The 24,146-nt window shown below is 39.1% G+C and overlaps 1 protein-coding gene across 4 annotated transcripts in view; it reads left to right on the top strand.

Annotated features, from left to right (window-relative positions):
* The window catches only part of elmo2 (engulfment and cell motility 2), a 131,296-nt gene that overhangs the window by 38,713 nt on the left and 68,437 nt on the right, over positions 1 to 24,146 (top strand). For 3 of the 4 annotated variants that reach the window (XM_052100929.1, XM_052100928.1, XM_052100926.1), the window contains 5 exons: positions 16,998 to 17,167; positions 17,258 to 17,357; positions 21,196 to 21,347; positions 21,521 to 21,599; positions 22,533 to 22,583. In XM_052100929.1, coding sequence (XP_051956889.1) covers positions 16,998 to 17,167; positions 17,258 to 17,357; positions 21,196 to 21,347; positions 21,521 to 21,599; positions 22,533 to 22,583 — 552 coding nt within the window. The remainder of the gene's footprint in view (positions 1 to 16,997; positions 17,168 to 17,257; positions 17,358 to 21,195; positions 21,348 to 21,520; positions 21,600 to 22,532; positions 22,584 to 24,146) is intronic. The other variant, XM_052100927.1, reaches the window with a different exon arrangement.

Raw genomic sequence — 24,146 nt, 5'->3', positions numbered from 1 at the left:
AACTTTCACAGCTCGCAAGCAAGCTATTTTAGTCTGACTAACTCCGGTGGCCAACTAACGTTACTATTACTAATTATATGACGACCAAATACAACCAAAAACAAATGTTCAGTTTTACTTGTGAAAAGTAATTCCCCGAGACCTGTTTTCAATAGTGCGGCGATTTGTACAGCCCCAAGCAGCACATGAGGCAGGCATTTTTCCTCAACTCCCGTTATGAGAGAAATGGGAATGTTGCCCTCCGCAATATGGCGGCCCGTTGACGTACGCTCCAGCGGCCAATAGGGCGTCTATGTATTTATTATGTCTATGGGCAGAACAACACAAACATGCATTACGTTCTTGCATTCAAAACACTCGAAGGAGCGCAAATGCAATCTAAGGGATCTCAATATGTTTAAAGATTGAGTATTAAACTATATTTAACTTGACACAGTGACCTAAACATTTTATGTTTATGACGCAACACACCCGAGACGTCTGACGTAAATTGACAGACCGTTAAACAAGCCCTCATAATAAATCTCCAACTGATTGACAAATTCACTTGTGAAATGGTTGCTGTGAACTGTGTGCCAATGATTGACTTATGATCAATAATATGGTAGTAAACAATACATTGTATTCTAAAGCCGCTTTTTGTATGGCCTTATCAATGATTAACTCTTCTGCTACAGGAATCTAAAGCATTTAAATTATCTGAATATTTTTATATATATATTTAAAGATAACTATGTATAATTATATATTGATATAAATATGTATAATCATTATATATTGAGTTATTGTTATATGAGGTGCTTTCTCAGCAAATATTTGTATATGCGATTAATTAATGGGGACACCATGTAATTCATTTGATTACATTTTTTAGCGATTGACAGCCCTAATATGTGTATATATATATATATATATATATATATATATATATATATATATATATATATATATATATATATATATATATTTTCTGATTAATCACAATCTTCGTTTGAAATATCTGATACTTAAATTCACAGATCAATCTTTTACTCCAGTGTGGGATTGGACGATATGCAAGAAACATTTCAGAAATCATATTACATCATCAACCCCCTTGCCCCCACTGCCATGCTCGTAATAAGTAATAAAGAATAAAAATTGGATTTAAAAATATTACCAAAAATATATATATATATATTCTGTAACTGCTGATCTCCTGGGATTTTCACACAGTACCGGCTGTTCCTCCCCTCCAACCTCCTGCGAGAGCACTGCCCCCAGCCCCCTATCGAATGTATCCGTCTCCACAATAATGGGGAGAGAAAGAAGCTAGGAGCATGTAAAAGTGATCCCCCATAAAGCGCAGACTTTACTTTTAGGAAAGCCTGTTGGCACAACTCCGTCTACAGGACCAGATCGGGGGCCCCATTTCTAGTAAGATCACGAGCTGGTGAAGTCAGAGTAATTAGGCACAAACCTTTGGTAGTAGCCAGCCAGTCCCAGAAACTGTCTTACCTCCTTTTTGGTCCTGAGATCGCTACAGTTTTGTTAAGCTGGGGTTGCACCTACCGTGACCCAAGTGCAACCCCAGATACCGAACTTTCACCCACCCAATTGCGCTCTTTTTTTGGGTTGGCCATAAGTCCCGCCCGTCGCAGCAACATCTGGACAGCTCTCAGATGTTGCATGTGCCGCTGCCAGACATTATTTTAAATAATAATACCATCTAAATACGCAGCGGCATATGCTGTATGCGGTCTGAGAATTTTGTCCATGAGATGCTGAAACATGGCTGGGGCCCTGAACAAACCGAATGGAAGGGTCACAAATTGGTGTAAGCCAAACATTGTGGAAAAAGCTGTTTTTTCTCAGGTGATTGGAGTTAAAGGGATCTGTCAATAGCCCTTTCTTAAATCCAGTGTTGGATAATTTTGAGACGGGCCCAACTGATCGAGCAACTCCTCAATCTGAGGCATTGGTACATGTAAAATTTGGACACCGCGTTCACTTTGCGATAGTCTACACAGAACTGGATCGTCCTGTCACTCTTAGGTACCAGAACCACCGGGCTGGTCCAATCGCTGTGCGACTCTTCTATAGCGTCCATCTCAAATATTGCCTCTAATTCTTCCTGAACAAGATTTTGAACAACTTTTTCTTGTGTTCAGGAAGGCGATGGGGCGGCTACAAACCACCACCCCCGGGTTGGTCTCGATATGGTGTTCTATTAGGTTTGTGCAACCGGGCACGTCTTTGAGCTGCGCCGGTGTGAGGTGGTCTCCACACGGGACCGGGGTGAATGAATTTGTTTTGAGAGTCACCTACGTCCCGAGCTCAGCCCTCTACAGAACTACCGTCGTCAAGGCCACAGGGACCACCTCCCTCCATGATTTTGGATGTTAAGGACTAGAATTGAAATTCATTTTTCCTCTGACTCCTTGAGTCAAGCCCTACAAAATAAAATAAATAAATAATAAATATATCTCTGATTTCATTGCCATTTTTTTTTTTTTAAACCTACCGTCAGTTCTGAAGCATTCCTTCAGTTTAATGCAATTTATAGTAATAAAGTGATAAATCAATATCTGCTCATCGCAAACTCCAAATGTATCCAAACTCGGTGCACACAGTCAACATGACATTTACAAGACGTCAGCAAATTTCATACCGTTCCACCACTAGGGTACGCTAAAACAAAAAAACTGTCATAATTTGCAGCCATTTGAGCGAAAAAGTTCAAATTAAATATGCATGTCCTTTGGTTCAAATGCTAACATATTCTTTAAAAAAATAGATTAGACAAATTTGCCGCCACTGGCCAATAACATTTAGCACCTTATAACTCATTACTGGGAATGGACGAGGGTTATGAAAATTACTATACACAAGCATGGTGTCAATTCGTCCGCATATCAAATTCTGTGACAATCGGTCTCATGGAGGCAGTATAATTAGCAAATTTGTGTTTTTGCTCAAAACTACGGAACCGTACAGGCTACAATACAACTTTTTAGCTTCTTTGAATCCACCAGTGCCCTACATTGATATGGTCACATGTATTTTCATTCCCACAAGAATTTTTTTTTAATCACAGATATTTTTTGAAAAACATAAATTTTCGAACTCGTTCTAGGCTGTTTTCCCAACTCGCACGAAACTTGACATAAATAATTAACTGACCCTCCTCACAAAAAGTTATCAAAAGAATTTGGTAAGTCAAATTGTTCTGAAGATATAAGCAAATATATTTTGGGGCGTGGCTTACAATGACGTATTAGGTTTTATCTTGTGAGTGCAATTTTCAATCTTGACAAAATTTTGAACACATAGACAAGAGAAAACTCTGCGGTTACATGCCGAGTTCCATAAATTTTTGAAGCTAGAGGGTGTCACGATTCCCTGTTGTCTGCCCTGTGTTTCCCCCTTGTCATCTGTCCCGGACTACACTTCCCATAATTCCCTGCCCTCATCACTGCCAACAGCACTTCATTGTTATCACCTGTGTGTCATTTTATCATTATTCTTTGTGTATTTAAGCCCTGTTGTTTGTTCTTTCATTGTCAGTTGTTAAATGTAATGTATGTTCTTGAATGTGTTCCTACCCGTGCCCTTTGTGGATGTTTCTCTTGTTTATATTTTGGTTTTCCCATCGTGGATGTTTTATTTGTTCCCTGTGTTGTTTTGTTTCACTGAATTACCCTGTTCATCTTTTGTTTTCCCATTAAAACTGCGTCTAGGTCCTCACTCCTCGTCTGCCTCATTACAGAGGGCACTATAACTTAAGAAAATCCTAATTGTGCAACTGTGCTCAAAGCAGTTGAATTAACTCCCGAACCATATATGATTAAAAAAATATATAATTATTTCTGTGCCTCCAAATCATTTGGTTACATGAATTTCCAATTTTCACAAAAAACTTACCATTTTAATTTGATTTAAAAACCTACTTTTTCAAACTCGTCCTGGGCTGTTTGCCTGATTCACATGAAACTTCATACACATTATCTAAAGAAATTCTTGAAAAAAGTTGTCAAATGTCAAATCGTTCAGAAAATATTAGCCGATAGGATTTTGCATATGGCCTGTTATGACTAATTGACCCATAACTTGTGGGCACAATTTTTAAACTTAACAAATCTTAATATTCATGCACAAACTTACATTTTGAGGTAACATGCAAAATGTTTAATCAATGTATCAGATGAAATAGCTATTTTTCAACTGCATTTTTAAGCAGTTAGAAATATGGTGTCCAGCAGAGGGAGCCAAAAGACAGAACATTTTAAATGTCTGATTCCACAGAAATTCAAACATAGTGTAGTTTGCCACAGCCGCTATAAATCAGATAATCTTTTAAAGTCCATTATCATAATTTGTTTATCATGCTTAGTGATTTAACATTTCCTCTAAATGTAACATTTAAATCTCAGTTATCTTTAAACTTGCAGCTGAGGTTGTGTAAATATTAAATTGACCTACAATTAAACATGAATAACTTTGTAAGAGAACAGTGAATATGACATCAGCCCTCTGAAAAACATTTATCATATCATTTATCAATTTACCAAAATCTTTGGCCATCAGCCGCAATGTATGCTTTCAAATCCAGGGTGCGAGAGGGTCGGCGTGATTACTGCTTCCCTGTATGCGGGGACATGAGACAAAGATGGTTCCATTGAGAAAAAATGAGAAAACAGTGTTAATTCGGCACTTCATGAGAGCAGATACAAGTGACAGGTGATTGTCGCTTGTAATTTCAACAACATTTTTTTAAGCTCTTAACTATGTTTCTGTTTCTTAATTAAGTCTCATGTTCCTCAATCTCTGTTTTAAGTCAGAGTCAGATCATGTTTAAACACTCTCTGGATTCAGTGAAGATTTTGCAAGAATAACTCAAAATGACAACTGTTTTTGAGTATTTCTGAACAATTAATAAAATGAACTGAAGATTAATACACTGCTCAAAAAAAATTAAGGGAACACTTAAATCGGATCTCAATGAACTAAATATATTGAAGATCAAAATCTTTACTGTACATTGTATAATTCGTTGAGAACAAAATGACAAAACAACGGTGAATGAAAACCAAAATCACCAACCAAATGAGGGCTGAATTCAAATTTTCACCGAAAATCAAAGTAAACAATTGAAATCACAGGCTGTTCCAACTTGCGTGAATTTCATCATGGCAACTCATAATGTGACTCAGTAGTGTGTATGGCCACGTGCTTGTATGCACTCCCTACAACGTCTGGGCATGCTCCTGATGAGACAGCGGATGGTGTCCTGGGGGATCTCCTCCCAGACCTGGATCAGGGCACCAGTTAGCTCCTGGACAGTCTGTGGCACTACTTGGCGGCATAATGTCCCAAAGGTTCTCAGTTGAATTCAGGTCTGGGGAACGTGAGGGCCCAGTCAATGGGATCAATGCATTTGTCATCCAGGAACTGCCTACACACTAATGCTTGCACACACCAAGCATTGTCCTGCACCAGGAGGAACATAGTGCCCACTGCACCAGCGTAAGGTCTGACTGTGTCTGAGGATTTCATCCCGGTGCCTAACAGCAGTCAGTGTACCGTTAGCTAGCACCTGGAGGTGATATGCCACAGATATGCCTCCCCAGATCATCACTGACCCACCGCCAAACTGGTCATGCTGGATGTTGCAGGCAGCATAACATTCACCACAGCATCTCCAGGTTTTTTTCACGTCTGTCACATGTGCTCATTGTGAACCTGCTCTCATCTGTGAAGAGAACGGGGGGCCAATGGCGGACCTGCCAGTTCTGGTGTTCTCTGGTGAATGCCAATAGAGCTGCACCATGCTGGGCTGTGAACACAGGTCTCACTAGTGGACATTGGGTCCTCATGCCACCCTCATGGAGTCTGTTTCTGACAGTTTGGTCAGAAACATGCACACCAGTATCCCGCTGGAGGTCATTTTGTAGGGCTCTGGCAGTGCTCCTCTTGTTCCTCCTCGCACAAAGGAGCAGCTACTGGTCCTGCTGCTGGGTTGATGCTCTTCTTCGGCCCTGTCCAGCTCTCCTCATGTAAAGGCCTGTCTCTTGGTATCTCCTCCATGCTCTTGAGACTGTACTGGGTGACAAAAACCTTCTTGTGACGGCACGTATTGATGTACCATCCTGGAGGAGCTTGACTACCTGTGCAACCTGAATGGGCTGCAGGTACCCCCTCATGCTACCAGTAGTGACAAGGACACTAGCAAAATACAAAACTACAGAAGAATCAGTCAGGAAGGATAAGGTCTGGGTCAGAGAGCAAGTGTCTGTGGCCACCACCTGCAAAACCATTCCATTTTTGGGGGTTGTCTTGCTGTTGCCACTCCAGTACACATGTTGTCACATTTATTTGCATCAAAACAGGTGACATTGATTCACAATCGCTTAGGCTTCCTATCTGGACAGATTGATATTCCAGAAGTTTAACTGACTTGGTGTTATACTGTGATGATTACGTGTTCCCTTTATTTTTTTGAGCAGTGTACATTCATAAACCGTACTGATGTTTTTATCATCACACAGTAAAAATATTTTCAAATGTCTGTTTTGATAAATACTCATGGATGTCAAATAATAATAATTAAAAAAGGATAACGGTTTATATCAGCAGTCACCAATTTGTGGACCTCGATCAGTGTCCGAACCTCGGCTGGGTTCCATTCGGACCATTAGATATATCATGACCCATCTCTCCGTTTCTGCACTTCATAAGATCAGGGCGACAAAACAAGCTGTGTATAGCGCAAGTGCTTGGGCATAGATAGCACTGATATTTCAGTGCTGTATCCTCAAATAGTTTTCTCTATTACAGAACGCACTTCATCAATACCCTTTCGCGCTCTGCGCGCATTGCTAGACATGGCGCTGCACGTATATTTGCAGACGTGGTTATTTTAATGACAGTAGGCAGTAGCAGACATATACAGTGTGCAGTGAAATAGATACCGGGATCTTTCGCTAAAACACACTGGAGAAAACAAGAAAGAATCAAAGTGAACTTTATGTGTCTGAAATTAAACCGACCATTCAGCTAAACCAGGTTTGTGACAGGACAGCCTGCTTCCAGAGCGCCTTTAAACAATTATGTTTTTTTTATGTCTGAAATTGTCTTTATTATGATCCGCATGTTTAAAGTCTTTCACAAACTGATTATTTTTGTAAAACATTTTCAAAGATGGCATCATCTCTGGCATAGATGGCAAGGAAAAACATCCAGAAATGTTATATTACTAGTAGTATAGTAGAGTTCTCATGAGAATGTTTCCATTATTTGATATTTATATTCCATTTATAATCCTACTTAACTTTAGCTAACAGTATTTTAAGCTTTACTATTGTGATGTACATTGTTTGTTGTTGGTATATTTTCAATTTATGAATTCACTTATTTTTAACGATCCATTCAGACTTTTATATTTTTACACATTTTCTCTTGGAGTGTACCCCTGAAACCCCATAATGTATCTTCTTTAGTCACAAGGCCTGCTATGCCCCTTAGGTATCTAAAAATATTCAAACACAAATACTGGACTGCTGTCATTCAGCTTCAAAACAAACAGTTGATTTTATATTTTAATATTCATATCAAAGTGCTCTCGGTTGATAAACTTATTGAAATATTTTGATCTTTTGGTAGAATATTCCCCAAACTCCACAACTTTGGCTTTGTCTCTGGGGCGCCAGTGTCATAATCCTTGCCTAATTTTGAAGAGACTGTTTTGACATTTTAATTCGTTTTCTATTACAAAGTACTATTGCTGCTAACTTGTACTGTACATTTATAATAACTATTTTATAAAACTGATTAAGCATTTCTTATGTCATTTAATAGCTACAGTATACTGACTAGGGGTAATCAGTTAAAGTTCTAAGAGGTCCAGTCTCTGTATTTCCTTCCTTGCAAAGGTCTGAACAATAACTTACATGGTGTCAGTATACTGTAGCTGTGAACTGACATAAGAAATGCTTAATCAGTTTTATGAAAAAGTTATTATAAATGTAATAACTATCTGGTTTATATCAGATAAAGTTAGTATTTATTGCACCAAAAGATGAAATATCATGTTTATGCTAAAAGATCCATGATTAAATAGAGCAGGGTCATAGAATGACAAACAATATTTTTGTAGCGTGTATGGGCGGTTATACACTGGATGTAGTATTCGGGGGCACCTCTGCTAGTAATGCTCGTTCATGAGAACTATTTTGCATATTGAATTGTCATGCAGGACTGTTTGCAGAGCACACTGCAAAAGTTAAATGTTTTTATATTTTCGCATATGTCATTGAATAGGTTTTGTTCAATGGTAGGTAGGACGCGTCCTTTGAAGGCTGCAGTATTCTGAGTGTCCTCCTTTAAACAACCCTCATTTAAATGAGATTGCCTTCTTAGGACAAATGGAAACGTAACGTAACATTGTTGCTATGACAGCACGCCACTCTTTAAAAAGCGCCAGCGCTTTGAGTGATAAGGGAACAAAGTCCCTCTGGAAGGGAATGTTAGAGGTTTTAGGAGAGTTAATGATGTAAAGAGAAAAGAAAGTATATTTTACAGGTGTACTTTTAGTCTAATACTTTATTTTAATTATATATTAATATAATTTAACATATTATGTACTCTGCACCCATCTACTAAGGTACTTCAACTTGGGAATTAACATTCCTTGCGTTTGAACATCATATTTATGGGCAAATTGGCGTAATTAGTTTTTTTAGACATTTCCATTGAAGCAAAGAATTGTGGGTTGTGAGTGCCCATGAAGGATACACCTCATGCATTCTCCGAATTCCCATGAAAGTATGTCGCATTCGAAGGCTGCATTCGAAGTGTCCTACACGCTTTTCTGAAACGAGACAGCCTCGATGACATATGCGGCCGACAAATGCGACCTCCGGAGGACGCAGCCTTCCAAACGAGACACAGCGTAAGTATATTACAGATTCAGGATGTTGTACTAATTTTGTCCAACATCTGGTGCTGCTGCGCATGAGTAATATTTTTCACAGTTTTAAATGGATTTTAGAGAGTGTTAAAATTTAACTTAATTGATTTCACCACAGAAAGTTTTCCGTGGAAATTAGTATGTAATACTTGTGATGCTTATAGACTCGACTGATTTCTCAGTTATTTATCAAAAGTATTTATTTATCTTCACAAGTTTATTATTTGTTATCTGTTAAAAAAAAACCCTTAGCTCTCAGTATTATAACGAGAGCACCTGCTGGTGTCTGGGCAGAGCGTGAGCCTGTAATCTGACACCGCATGTCAGCGAGAGATTCGCTCGCTTTAATATAACTGTATTTTGCACTTATATAATGTAATGTGTATAAGTGTTATCCTACATGTGATGATACTTGACCATAAGTTACTCATGCTCAAAATAAAAACATCACAGTTAAAAATGTATTTGTCAAATTCACAACGACACAGCATAATGCAGCATTTGCTGACATGAATAAAATGTGCTTTAAATGTTCCTTTGTTGATACATTTAGCCGTTACTACACAAACATCTCCTCACCATTTACTGTATCAGCAGCACAGCCCGCACCAACAGTTCCAAAGTTCATGGAATGAAATATATTCAGAATATATGTTTGAGGTCAATGAAATGAGGCTGCAATTGATTTTGTGCTGTGTTTGTGATGTTTCCGAGATGGCAAGCACTCTCTCGCATGTTAGTGTTCAGAGTCTTTTGGCACTTTTCCACTGCACGTTACGGTTAGACTCGACTCGGTTTACTTTTCTGAGCTGGCTTTTCCACTGCTGTTTAGTGCCGCCTCAACGTGGGTCGGATTATAGGCCGAATAATAGAATAATAAACTTGATTGGGTCACACTGTAATATTTCAGTATTATCCAATGTCTACTGAGTTCCAGGAAGAGTTCAGAAATCAATATTTTATGTGTCTTTGCATGCTTTCCACCAGTCTTTCACATTGATTGTCACAGTGATTTTATGCCACTCCTGGCTCAAAAATTCAAGCAGGAATTCAACAGACACTGGAAAGGAATGGCTGACATGTAGAGATGCTGATTTAAGAAACATTTGGAGTGGTCTCTGTGATAAGTATAGGTTTGTGGGCAATGGAGGAGTCAGGAGACAGCGAACAGATGAGTGTTTATTCTCTAATTCAGCTTCACGCACAAACATAAAGCAAAATGGCTCTTGGTGACCAACTCAAAATAGCTGAAAGGTCTGTTGCTCTGGGCCACTCTCTTTCACTCCTCTACTGCTCTGGCGAGCCTTATCAGGTCTCCCTGTGCCATCACTATAATGAGAAACAGGTGTTAGAGTAATTACAGCCTAGGAGAAGAATCTTACCGCTCTCCCGCAGACAGACACATGACCACACGCCCTCATTCCACATACCCTCACCGCCGACTCAGGTCGGGGCAACATCCGGACTGCCTACTTCTACTAAATTCCACCTGCCCGATTGTGCACTTCTTTGGGTTTGCCGTGACACAAACCGTGCGCTCTCAGAATAGCCCTCAGATGTTACATATGCTGCCGCCAGTCATGACTATAAATTATAATATCATCCAGATATGCTGTGGAATATGTCGTGTGCGGTCTGAGGGCACTGAACTGTGGCTGGGGCTCTGAACAAACCGAACGGAAGCATCACGAATTGGTGTAATCCGAACGGTGTGGAAAAGCTGTTTTTTCTCAGGATACTGGATTAAAAGGATCTGCCAATAACCCTTTATTATGTCCAGTGTCGAGTAAAATTGAGTTGCGCCCAACCAATCGAGTAACTTGTCAATTTGAGGCATTGGATAAGCATCAAATTTGGACACTGCATTCACTTTCCGGTAGTCTCTTGTATTACGGCAATTTCAAGCATTGCCCCTAATTCTTCCTGAACAATACTTTTGGAGCTTGAGGAGGGCAGCAATATAAAGCACTTTATCTCCCTGTGTGAATATCCAGTCGAGTGCCCCTGTCATACAGTCAGTGTTGACGTTCTTGCGCTTGGAGCAAATTCTCCTGTGTTACTTGCCCCAAAGTGTAGAGATTTGCTCTGAGGTCAAGAACGTATTTAATTATTTTTTTGCTATTCGAAGGTCCTTCCACCTTAGCTTCCCGAATGATGTCAAGCACGCCATGCCATTGATGCCCATACAGTAGCTTAAATGGAGAAAACCCTGTGGAGGCTTGCGGGACCTCTCAAACTGCGAACAACTGGGTTCGAGCCACTTATCCCAACTTGTAGCATCTTTGTGTACAAACTGACGAGTTATGTTTTTCAAAGTCTTATTAAATAATTTAACCAGTCTGTCGGTTTGTGGGTGATAAATGCTGGTATGAATCGATTTAATGCCTAATGATTTGTAAAGTTTGCGTAGTGTATGTGACATGAATGTTGTGCCTTGGTTAGTGAGGATTTCCTTTGGAATCCCCACTTGGGAGATAATTCTGGAGAGTGCCTCCTCAACATTAAATGCTGAGATGTTGCGTAGAGGCACTGCTTCCGGATATTGCGTTGCATAGCCCACCAGAACTAATACAAAGCGATGGCTGCGTGCAGTCTCCATCTCCATACCTCGGCTGTCCTCTTGAACAGGTCGCATTTTCATAAGGCCACAGGTGGGGTAGGCTCCGGGGAGGTCGCAGCGCCAGCCCCCTCTCTGGCGATCAGCACTTGCTGGTCCTCTGCTTGTGCCTGGAATAGGACTTGGAAGCGTTGTTCCTGCTCCAGGTGCAACTCCATGAGGGCTTGATGCTGGCTCTGCTGGATGTTGGTGAGAGTCTTGAATATATGAATATATGATCTCCTCCAAAGCTGGGTTTTCGGCACCGCTGTGATAAGGATTGGTTCATGGGCTATGGAGGAGTCAGGAGATAGCAAACAGTTGAGTGTTTATTTTCTAATTCAGCTTCACACACACGCACAAACATAAAGCAAAAACGGCTCTTGGTAGTCAACTCAAAATAGCTTTCTCTCCGAAAGGTCTGTTGCTCTGGGCCATTCTCTCTCTCCTCTGCCGCTCTGGCAAGCCTTAACAGGTCTCCCTCTGCCATCACTATAATGAGAGACAGGTGTTAGAGTAATTACAGCCCAGGTGACGAGCCTTACCACTTTTCCTCTCCTGCAGATATACACATGACCACGCCCCCCACAGTCTCTTAATTTTTTCCAGAGCTGTATATTGCACTGTGCGGATATATTTACTATTATTATTATTATTATTATTATTATTATTAATAATAATAATTATAATGATAATAATTCTAAAAATTATAATATCTGGATGAGTTAAATAACCCTAATGTTAAATAATACTTTAATAATAAAGAACATTAACCACTTTTAGTATGTGTATTCCTTTTAAGATGGTCACTTCGACGCTGCATCAGTAGATGACCCTATGGGAGCTCCTCGCAGGAGTGAAAATCTCTAAAACCCTATAAAATCACGGCAAGTTAATTGGCAGATGGTGCTTGATGCTCTGCCCCTCATGCCAGAATTTGTCACTTTAGGGTTGCGATAACAACTCTTGTGCTCTGAAACTTGACTCATTGCTTTGTCGTTTGAATATGCACCCTTCAACAGTGAGTGGATTATTTATTTTCCCTGTGTGTGCTCAGACAAACATTGTATCATTTGAATACTTCTATGTTCTGTGTTATTGCATTGTTTTTCTTTCATTACAAAGAAACTAAAAGAACCTTTTGCTTAACAGAGACCAAATTTTGCTAATTTTTCCACAAACACATGAAAATGAGCAATAAATCCGATAACTCTGATGGGCATGAGCACTTTTTTAAAAGTGCCGCTCATTGAGACTGATAGCGTTAACTCTGTGCGCATTAAACTCATGATGATTTGCTCTCCTTCCATTATACTCCACTATACTTCAGCAGAGATTTTTAGGAGAATTTGTCACCGACTCAAGCCTACCATGACTTGATGCTCTTCTTATTCAGCGAGGATTCAGGTCTCTGGCACTGCCTCCTTTGTGGTGCTTGCAAAACAGGCCACACCACGAGTTGGTGCTCCAGTCACCAAGACCTCTGCCCAGGAAATAAGCAGGTCTATGGGATGCCCGGTGTCTGTGTAGTGACACCACTGGCCAAATTTGTCAGGAATTTGCTTCACGCTCTGTTTCATGCTGGGAATGAGAACATGTTCACTTTGTGTTCACTGTTTGTTTTGCTGTTGGCTTCGGGCCAGATGTCTGTCACATTCCAATAGGTCTCTGGCACTGCTGCAGTTGTGGTGCTTGTTGCCATGAATTGGCACCTATTGGCAGGTCTATGAGTAGCATAACTCGGATGCGTCAATCCATGGAGTGACACCCCTGGGATAATTTGTCAGAAATTCACTTATCGCTCTTCCTTTCCATGGCAGGAACAAGAATATGTTAACAATGTTTTCATTTTTTGTTTTGTTTTTGATTACCTGCCAGTTGTTTGTCACATTCCAATAAAGTTTTAAAACCCTATTGTGGTTGCACAAAGCACAAAATGATGCACAGAAAGGCTTCTACAACCAATATTTTCTATTTCCAAGAAGGATGGTGGGCTGTGACCTATTGTCACGATGCTGCAGATAATGAGGCTCAGGACCCAAATGCAGAGTTTAAAAAATGTGCAAACTTTTTTGCGCATTAATCGCCTAGAACTGTTTGCAGGCATTCTGTACTGATAGGCGTTCACAGTTGTTAAAGGCTTTACTACCCTGTTGGTTAGTGTCATTGTATCATGTGTTCGGTCTAGGACAATTTTCTCTTTCTCTCTATTCCTGCTGTGTGGAATGAAAGTGTGTGAGCAATGTTTAACTACCCAGTATTGCTAGTGTCATAATATTTAACCATGTATGGTTTATTGTTCTTCCTCTTCCTTTCTTTTTTCAATATGAAGGGGTGGTTTTATGGTATAGGCTCCCATAGTATCACCTACTTACGCAGTATCGAAGTGACTGACTTGATAGGGAATGTCCTGGTTACGAATGTAACCTTGGCTTCCTGAAAGGTGGGAACGAGACTCTTTGATTTGCTATTGAATTGCTATTGATTTCTCACTGTAATGGGACAGAGAGATGTTCTCTCCTCCCTTCAGTCAAAACATCCTAGCGAAATGGTGCTGTTTTCCAGTTTCTGTGCCTGCGATGACACGTTGCCTTTACAAATGTAAAAAATGCCCCTGAAAATCAATTCCAGGGGGCAAATATTGCCCTTTACTGGAAAAGATAGATAGATGGTCTTTATTTTCCAAAAGGGAAATTTGTTTTCACCAGTCTGCTCCATGAACACAAAACATACAGATACCCACATTTCATCATATGACATATAAATATAAATTCCACTGCCCAACATGCATACAAATGATCAGCGCTATAGAGTTAATTTGTTCAGAGCAGCAATGGCTGATGGGACAAAACTTGTGCCAAAGCGAGTTTGTTTCCATCTTAAAGTCCTGTATCTGCGACCGGAGGGTAGCAGTGAAAAAAAAACTTGATACAGGTGGTGGTGTAGTGGGCTGAAGCACTGAAATGGTAAGCAGAAGGTTGTCGGTTTGATCCCCACAGCCACCACCATTGTGTCCTTGAGCAAGACACTTGACTCCAGGTTGCTCCGGGGGGATTGTCCCTGTGATATGGGCACTGTAAGTCGCTTTTGATAAAAGCGTCTGCCAAATGCATAAATGTAAATGATCAGTGTCATTTGCTATTACTTTCGCAAGACATGCGGTGGCTCTGTCATTCATATCTGAAAGGCTGGGAGTAGATAGGCTGATGATTTCGAAGGCAAATGGGTTATCTTTGTGAGTTTGTTTTTGTTGGAAAGGTTAACATTGTAAAGAAACAAGGGGAGCACTGCAACAGGATGGATTGAATTTTGTTTTTATAAAGCAGCAGCAGAAGGTGGGGGCAACAGACAGAGCATCTGCGTATTACGTAAAGTCATTGCTGTGAATGCTTTTGGATGGCAGTGATATGTTCATCGAAATAGATTATTATCTATGATGAGTCCAAGATATTTGAAACTGCTGATCTGTTCAACTGGCTGTCCATGGATAATGGTGTAGTTCAGTCCAGGGTGGAAGTGTTTGATGTGTGAATGACCAGTTCTTTTGTTTTATCCACATTCCATTGGAGGTAGTTTCAGAGCACTACTTTGTGAAGTGAGAGGGATCTCAGCAGATATTCACCAGCAGCAGAGTAGTTGTATTTGGGGTTGTTAAACCATGTAAAATAACTTTTCAGGGAAGGTGGTTATGTCTGCTATTGAGGAGTGATCTTGTCTTGATTCATGTCCAGTGAGATTTTTACTTTAAGTTTATGTAGCTAAACTCCCATTCCAGTTTTTCCTTGTAGTTTTGTAGAAACTCTCATCTAGATTGCCTTGGAAGATGTCCCAATCAGTGCATTGCCAGTGAGCAATGTAGCTGTGTGATGCGTCCTCCGAACATTTGGTGGCGCAACTGGTTTGCGGCTTGATGTGTTTCAATTCCGGTTTGTTTAATGGGAGCAGGAAAACAACTTTGTTGTCAGAGAAGCCGAGTGGAGGATGAGCCAGAGTGCTGAATGCCTCAGTTACATTACCATAACACAAGTCCAGGGTGTTCTTTTTCCTTGTGGGGATGTCCACATTCTGATAGAAAGAGGGCAGAACATCATCGAGTCTGCAGTTGTTGAAATCATCTAGAATAAATGCTGGGGCTTCGGTATATTTAGCCAGCATGGAATTGGCACACTCGGCTACTAGCTCCACTGCTAACTTGGTGTTCGCACTGGGTGGGTTTTAGACACAGTTGATTATCACAGTGGGGAATTCCCTTGGGAGGGAGAAAGGATCCAGAGACAGGGTCAATATCTCCATGTCTGGTGTATAGACTCTGCTGTGGGTTTTTATGTTATTACACTACCTGTTGTTAATGTAGATGTAGACCCCACCGCCTCTCTTCTTGAATGACTGGCTAGTACTATCAGCCCTTATGATAGAAATATGTTCAAGACTGACCTCAGTGTCTGGGACATCCTCGACGAGCCAGGTTTTAGTCAGCGTGATGACACAGGTGTCTTTGCAGGCCCTCTCCGCTAGGCACTTGGTATGCAATAAATACATTTTATTCTGGAGGGAGTGGACATGCGCCATTATGATGAAGGAAAGAGGGGGTCTGAAGGGACGCTTTCTCAATCATATGCGTACACCTCCTCGCCTACCTCTTTTCCTCGGTCAGATCTCTAATGGAAGTATAACTGCTGGCTTCTGACTGCAGAGTATAGAGGACTGTAGCTGTAGAAGATCGTCCTGGCTATAGGTAAATGGTCTGTAGCCACTAGCCACTGGTTCAAGCGCTGAGCTGTTATCGATAATCCATAAGATTGTGAATGTGATCCCAAGCACTGTGTATAGGTCCAGCATTGTAGACATGAAGCTAAACAGTGGGCTCGATAACAGACAATAAGAGCCTTGCATACATACAAGTATACTAAAAAGACAAACAGACGGGATGCCGACATTGACTGACTGTGTCATCGCAGCAGAGCGTGAGCCAGAAGTTAATTTCTGACACTTATTTGCATTCACAGAATTCCTCAGAATTTGACACAGATTTCAGAGAACACAACATTCCATCATTCAAAAAGTGATCAAGGCACAGAAACATTTTGGTTTAAAGTTTTTTTTAGCTGTAAAATATGCATAATGATTATAATTAAAAGAATTTCAATTAGAATTCAAATAATCTAATCATAGTCTGTAGGGGTTTTCCTTGCTTGAGCTGCATTGAAATAACTATACACCTGTACAATGACCATTACTTACCAGGTTAATTACCTTTTAATTTATTCATGTCTGTTTGTTTATTCATGATATGTTTTCATCACATTTATGCCATTTTAGTCAGAGTGAAATGAACTAAAGTAATTAATAAGAAAGGATTATTGATTGAGAAAATGTAAAGGACATTTTAAAAAATAGAGCAGAGACCCAATATAGGCCTAATCTTAGCTAGTTATGTATTTATTTGTGTTTTAGATGCGTGCTGCCCGACAGCTGTTGGAGCGGATCCAGTCTCATAGTATAGATGCCCGTCTGGAGGCATTGAAAGAGCTTGCCAAACTTTCTGCCGACCCCACATTTGCCACTGAATTCATTAACATGGAAGGGCTGGGAACACTTGCTCAGCTGGTGGAGAGCGGCACACAGTACGTTTCTCGCATATAGTTTCATTGAAATATCAGTGCTAATTTGGTGCTGAGGAGAATAAAAAAGTGATGGATTTGTTGTGTCTGCAGCTTTGGAGAGATGTTGGCGTTCACTCTCACAGCATTTCTGGAGCTCATGGACCATGGCATTTTGTCCTGGGATCTGATTTCGGTTTCCTTCATCAAACAGGCAAGTTATACACATACAATGCATCTGTGTCTTTTCAAATATGTTTTTCATTTTCATTTCTCCTGAGATAAAAGTTTATTGGCTGACAGATAATAGAGCCAGCTACAATAATAGCAATAAGTTTCCCATGTAGTGTCATATTTTGTTGCTCTAAAAGGCCTTGTTATAAAAATAAAATAAAATATAAACAAATGTAATATACTAGTAGCAGTAAATGTGGGAAAATTAGTTTTAAAAGGTTAAGTACACAGGAAAAAGCAGAGTCTTAAATTCAAAATGTATTTTATATCCTATATTTTTAGAGACAGTCAATCCAGCACAATGACTTTCTGCTCTTACATGCTGTCTTTGCTAAATCCATATATATTTCAGTTGAAGTCAGAAGTTTACATACACTTAGGCTAAAGTCATTAATTTTTAAGTCAACAAATTTTTTAACCACTCCACAGATTTCATATTAGCAATCTATAGTTTTGGCAAGTTGTATAGGGCATCTACTTAGAAATGACATGAGTTATTTTTCCAACAATTGATTACAGACAGATTGTTTCACTTTTAATTGACTATACCACAAAGTGGTTCAGAAATGTACATACACTTAGATAACTGTGCCTTTAAGCAGCTGAAAATTCCAGAAAATGATGTCAAGCCTTTAGACAATTAGCCAATTATTTACTGATAGGCTAATTGGAGTCAATTGGAGGTGTACCTGTGGATGTATTTTAAGGCCTACCTTCAAACTCAGTGCCTCTTTGCTTGACATCATGGGAAAATCTAAATAAATCAGACAAGACAAAACAAACCAAGACAAGAAAAGATTGTGGCCCTCCACAAGTCTGGTTTCCCCTTGGGAGCAATTTCCAAATGCCTGAAGGTACCATGTTCATCTTTACAAGCAATAGTACACAAGTAAAAACACCATGGGACCATGCAGCCATCATACTGCTCAGGAAGGAGACACATTCTGTCTCCTAGAGATGAACTTAGTTTGGTGCGAAAAGTTCAAACCAATCCCAGAACAATAGCTAAGGACCTTTTGAAGATGCTGGAGGAAACAGGTAGACAAGTATCTATATCCAAAGAAAAACAAGTCCTATATTGAAATAACCTGAAAGGTTGCTCACCAAGGAAGAAGCCACTGCTCCAAAACCACCATAAAAAAGCCAGCCTACAGATGGCAAGTGCACATGGGGACAAAGATCAAAATATTTGAGAAATTTCCTCTGGAGGCATGAGGACTGCAGATGTGGTCAGGGCAATACATTGCAATGTCAGAACTGTGAGACGCCTAAGACAGCGCTACAGGGAGACAAGAAGGACAGCTGATCGTCCTCACAGTGGCAGAAGACGCGTAACAACACCTGCACAGGATCAGTACATCCGAATATCACACCTGTGGGACAGGTACAGGATGGCAACAACAACTGCCCAAGTTACATAAGGAATACACAATCTCTCCATCAGTGCTCAGACTGACTGTTACTTTTGATTTTAACCCCTCCCTTTGTTCAGGGACACATGTTTCCATTGTGTTAGTCACATGTCTGTGAAACTTGTTCAGTTTATGTCTTAATTGTTGAATCTTTTTATGTTTATACAACTATTTATACATGTTAAGTTTGCTGAAAATAAAAGCAGTTGAATGTGAGTGGATTTTTCTTTTTTGCTGAGTTTACATGACACATGGGTGCATCCATTGATAAGTGATCATCCCAATGCCCTATTCTCCTCATAGACTTTACCTTCCACTGTCAGAGGGGCTGAAAGGTGTAATAAAATGGTCATTATGAACTCCCTTTTAAAGTTATTTTTTGTAATGATCCTGCAGCGTGGTCATTATTATTGGTTTCCCTTCAAATTGTCATGTGAAGGCATCATTTAAGCCGTTTGTAACGCAGTACATGTCTTCTTGACGAAATAAGCCTGATAAGGCTAATCAAGGCCCTCAGCCCTGCCACTGTTCACTTTGGAGCGGTTACCACATAAAGGGCCCTACAATTTCTGGAAAATGCGACATGGAAAATGTGGACTGAATCACTGAATTCAGTCATAAAATTGGCTTTAGCTATAAAACGAGGAATGTCGTGGAATTTGACATAATTGGTATTAAAATTAATGTTTGAATGCACAATTAATCAAATAAAAATCGCAATATGTCCTAGTGTGATTAATAAAACACATAAGGCTGAGATTTAATTGTAATTGTTATAAATATATAATGTGCATGTGTTGAGCACTTCAGAATGAATGTGTGAAGCCGGTTGCTTATACACCGATAACACAGAGTCATAAGCATGTGTTTTGTATTTGCAGGGTTGCACGGTACAACAGTTTTTCTCACATTTGCGATTAAAACGTATAATGTACGAATAGACATTGTAACCCATTTGCACATGTGTGACAAGTTATATTTCTAGCACATGGAAAAAACATAAATGATGCCTATTAACAGCATTGCAACAAAGATCATGTAAAACTAGTGTGATATCCACTTTGCTATTGCGGAATCTCATACGCTCGAGCTTTAGTGCATGGTCATGGATGCGTTTTCAGAGTCAAGGTAATGTTCCTTTTGCGCCGTGCATGCAGCTGCACTCAAGAACCACAACTTTTGGTGCTGCACACAAAACAAGATCAGCAACAATTGAGAGGTGATCAATTAGCCTAAAACTCGAGATATTATTCTGTTTATACACAAGTCTGTGAGTATCCGGATGCTTGACTTATAGAGAACGAGCTTAAAGATGGTGAGCTTTTGATTAAGAAACACAGTTCAGTAAGAAAACACCAAGCAATGCGATCCTCTAATAGGCTATTCATGTTAGTGGCCAACAGATAAGGGTTTTTCCATGGTCTATTCCTAAACATGTACAATGCAAAAACATTTAGTATTATTTTAGTTTATATTACAAAGCAGGAAATAAGAAGATGTGTATTTCTGTGGTGTGTTGGAATTTTAGAAATGGCTATCATTTATCTTAACATGATTGTTAGTATCACAGCTTTTTGGGGTTTAATAATCACACTGGACCCTGTAGTGAACTGCTTATCCAGAGTTGAGAAACTACTGTCAAAAACACACAGAAACAACAAAATAATAGCTCAGTTTAAATGGACACGTGAAATGGGGAAAATAAGACAATATATTACTGCTGTATATTAATGTAATGTTTACTGTAATCAAATAATAATAATGTTGTGCAGCAATTCATTTGACAAAACTATCTAATAGACTGTGTTGTGAGGATTTTGTATAAAAGCACTTAAAAATAATGCAATATTATGTTGAAAACCAAAAAATCATTTTATACCGTTTTGATAATAAAAATTTAATTAAACTGTTGAATACAGAATTCAGAAAAAAGAACCATCCAATAACCACATTATACATCATGACCTCTCATGGGTTTTTGCTAAAATATTACACCCGATGGTTTCTTAAATGTCCTGGAAAATTGTGCCTTAAAGAGTGAGAACCCTGTATAAATGGCAGATTCAATTGTTTAATTGCCACAAAACCTAACAAGTGGAAAGTGTAGTGATGATAAAATTGGGCTAATATGATCCTATTTACTGGTTCTTTTAAGAACTATTTTGGATTTTTTGGATATTTGGATATCCACCCAATAGTACAGTACAAATATCTGGCCTGGAGGTCATGAATGCATGAATTAGCTTCTCTGCATCAGAAAGAGATTGTATAGATCTTAGCTGTGCAATATTTCTATGGTGAAAGCAGGGCTGGGCAATATAAAAATATACAGTATATTTTAACATTGTACTGAGTATCATATTAATTGATCTGTGATTGTTGCGTATGTTGTGTCTTATGTGATAGATTGCAGGTTATGTGAATCAGCCAATGGTAGATGTGTCGATTCTTCAGCGTTCACTGGCAATTCTGGAGAGTATGGTGCTGAACAGTCACAGTCTGTACCAGCGCGTCGCTCAGGAGATCACTGTCGGACAACTCATCGCACACCTGCAAGTGTGAGCACATACACGCACACACACACGCACACACTGTACATGATTCTGTCATGCTCACATGCACGCATGCATACATATCAACTGAACCCTGAGTTACTCACTTGAACTCTTGAACTGTTACAGCAGTCTAGGAGCATGATACCTCTAACTGTTGTGTTGTTTTTTTACTGCAGGTCTAATCAAGAAATTCAGACATATGCTATTGCTCTTATCAATGCCCTGTTCCTCAAGACACCAGAGGACAGACGGCAGGTACACACAAACATGCTCACTTAAAAGGAGTAGTTCACCCAAAAATAAGAGTGCTGTCATAATTTACTAATCCTCATGTAGTTCCAAGCACTGTATGACTTTCTTCTTATTTCAAAATAATGATTAAAGGCTGAATTACACTACACAACTTTAGCCCTGATTATAACCTTGATTTTCAGTCAAACTAGTCTGCATTAGTCGGCTCTAGTCTGAAGATTTTTGGCTAGTCAAAGTCATAGAAAATCATGTTGTATATGATGGGTAATGATTTTGATTCCATATAGTCAGAGGGTATCAAACATGTTTGATATGTTTTAGCTGACTGTCCAGTACTACAGAGGAAGTCTCATAGTGTATGATGCTCCACGACTCTAATCTGAAGGCATATGGTGAGCAGCTAATAGAGCTGTTCAGGTTGTAGTCCAAAAACCCAGAAGAGGTTTCGACATGGGTTCCCTCAGGCTTTCCCTATGGGTTTTTATAATGGGGTTTTTCAACATATGAGTAAAATAAAGTCAATGGTAAACATTACTTGACGAATGTTGTTCTACAACATAAACTAATCCCAATACCTCAATTTTTTTTAATAACACAAGGCAGCTTCCAAATTTATGATTGAGGCATGAAAATGTGTAATTTATGTTGTTAGGAAAAAACATGATCTGTGATCCTTATTCATTTTGTGTGTGATGCCCAGTTTTTATATATAGCGATTTTCAAAGTTGATAAGTGTATGATGCCTAGTATTTTAACATCTGTTCAGATTTAAAAAGTCGTTTAGTGTAATTCAGCCTTAAGTGGTGTATTTTAGTACTTTGTACTGGATGGTTACACCACTTGACATATTTAGAGTAATTAATTTTGTTTTAAGAAATGATTATACATGTGATACAATGTCTGGAACAAACGTGTGTGTTTGTGTGCTTATTACAGGAGATGGCAGGTACACTGGAACAGAAACATCTTCGTGCCATCATACTCAATGTAAGTGTCAGAAGTATTTACAGTAAACCTATTCATAGCACACATGAATGTTCTGTAAAACAGGGTGTCCACTAATTAATGATTCAAATGTGAATGTTTGTAAATAACCAATATTATCACTTGTAACATGTCCAGCAAACAGCATGTTGTTTTTCACTTCACATAATGATGATAACATTTTCACATATTCTTCAGTTTAGAGTAATGGACCATCATAATAAATTGAATTGAAATGATATTTATAGTGATACAGTATTACACCTCAAGCCTTAAATCCCAACAGTTGCAAACCAAAAAGTCCAAGATTAAATACATTTAATATCTCACAGATCTTTCTTAACCAAAACATAATATATACTTTTTTTTGTACAATTGGTTAAATGCATTTTTCAATATTGAATTTTTCATCTCAATATCAACTCATTCCATCATAACATAGAAAACATCCACACCTATCAGAAACAACTTTGTCACTCATAACACAAAGACATCATGTTAACTTGTACTTCATGTTCACAATATGATGGTCTTGTCAGATTATGACATTGACTGAAATCTGAATGTAACAGTATATGGATGGGCAAGGCGGGAACCGGCTGAACAGTAAACATAAAGTTTTAATGAGAAACTCAACTTAAAACAAATGTAAACAGACACATATGCAATGCGGCCGTGTGTGTCTCTCTCTCAAACGGTTTCTCCGGCTGCCCTTTATCTCACTCTCCCACTGATCAACCGATTCAGCGCCCACGCCCTCCTCCTCATCACACTCTTTAGCTTAAACTTAAAACAGTCTCTTTTAGACAGGTAGCTGTCTCTGGCTCGTCTCTGGCGTGTTCTCTTTTTAATCACTCTCCCCAGTGCTTACTGCAATCAGAAACGGATGTTAGACATTACAGCGCTCAGGTGTGTGTGCTCGACCACACCCCCGCCGCCACACTAATGTCTTTTTCTCATCGAAGCGCTGCTTCAAAATATTGTGCAATATTATAAAATCAATCAGTGATTGAATGAACAACAAACAAAGTTTTTTGTTATTAGTGTAAATACATTTTTTCAATTGATCATGATCTTGCCTGGCAACATGCGAGTCCCCACTGCACCTTTTTCAGCAAAAAAAATTAAAGATTTTAACACCTCCTCCCCCTTCGAGTTAAGGTGTGAATTGATGAAGCTATTGGTGTTTAAAACGCATGTATGTTAATACATTTTTCTAGAAAAATGTCTCTATAAAAAGCATTAAAGGGGTTCTAAAAATCTGAAATAATGCACTAAACTGATTGGAACACGGATCTGTCCTGACGTCCTCTACAGATAAAATAACCGTAGTATCACCTTTGGTATTTTGTAGTAAAATAATTGTAACCAAAAATTAAACATGGTTACTATATTAACACTACATTACTGTAGTAACAACATTGTTGATATCATTAAATCTATGTTTTCTGCCGCAAAATCATGGTTACAATGATATTACTTTAGTAAAATTACCTTTTTATATATATTTTTTATTTATTGTATATAGTAATAAAAAGTCAAGAAACAGAATGGGAAAAATCATAC

This window comes from Xyrauchen texanus, chromosome 32 (genome assembly GCF_025860055.1).
Source record: "Xyrauchen texanus isolate HMW12.3.18 chromosome 32, RBS_HiC_50CHRs, whole genome shotgun sequence".
NCBI classification, from domain to species: Eukaryota; Metazoa; Chordata; class Actinopteri; order Cypriniformes; family Catostomidae; genus Xyrauchen; species Xyrauchen texanus.
Note: the sequence above shows the minus strand (reverse complement) of the source record. Positions and strands in the feature narration are given on the sequence as shown.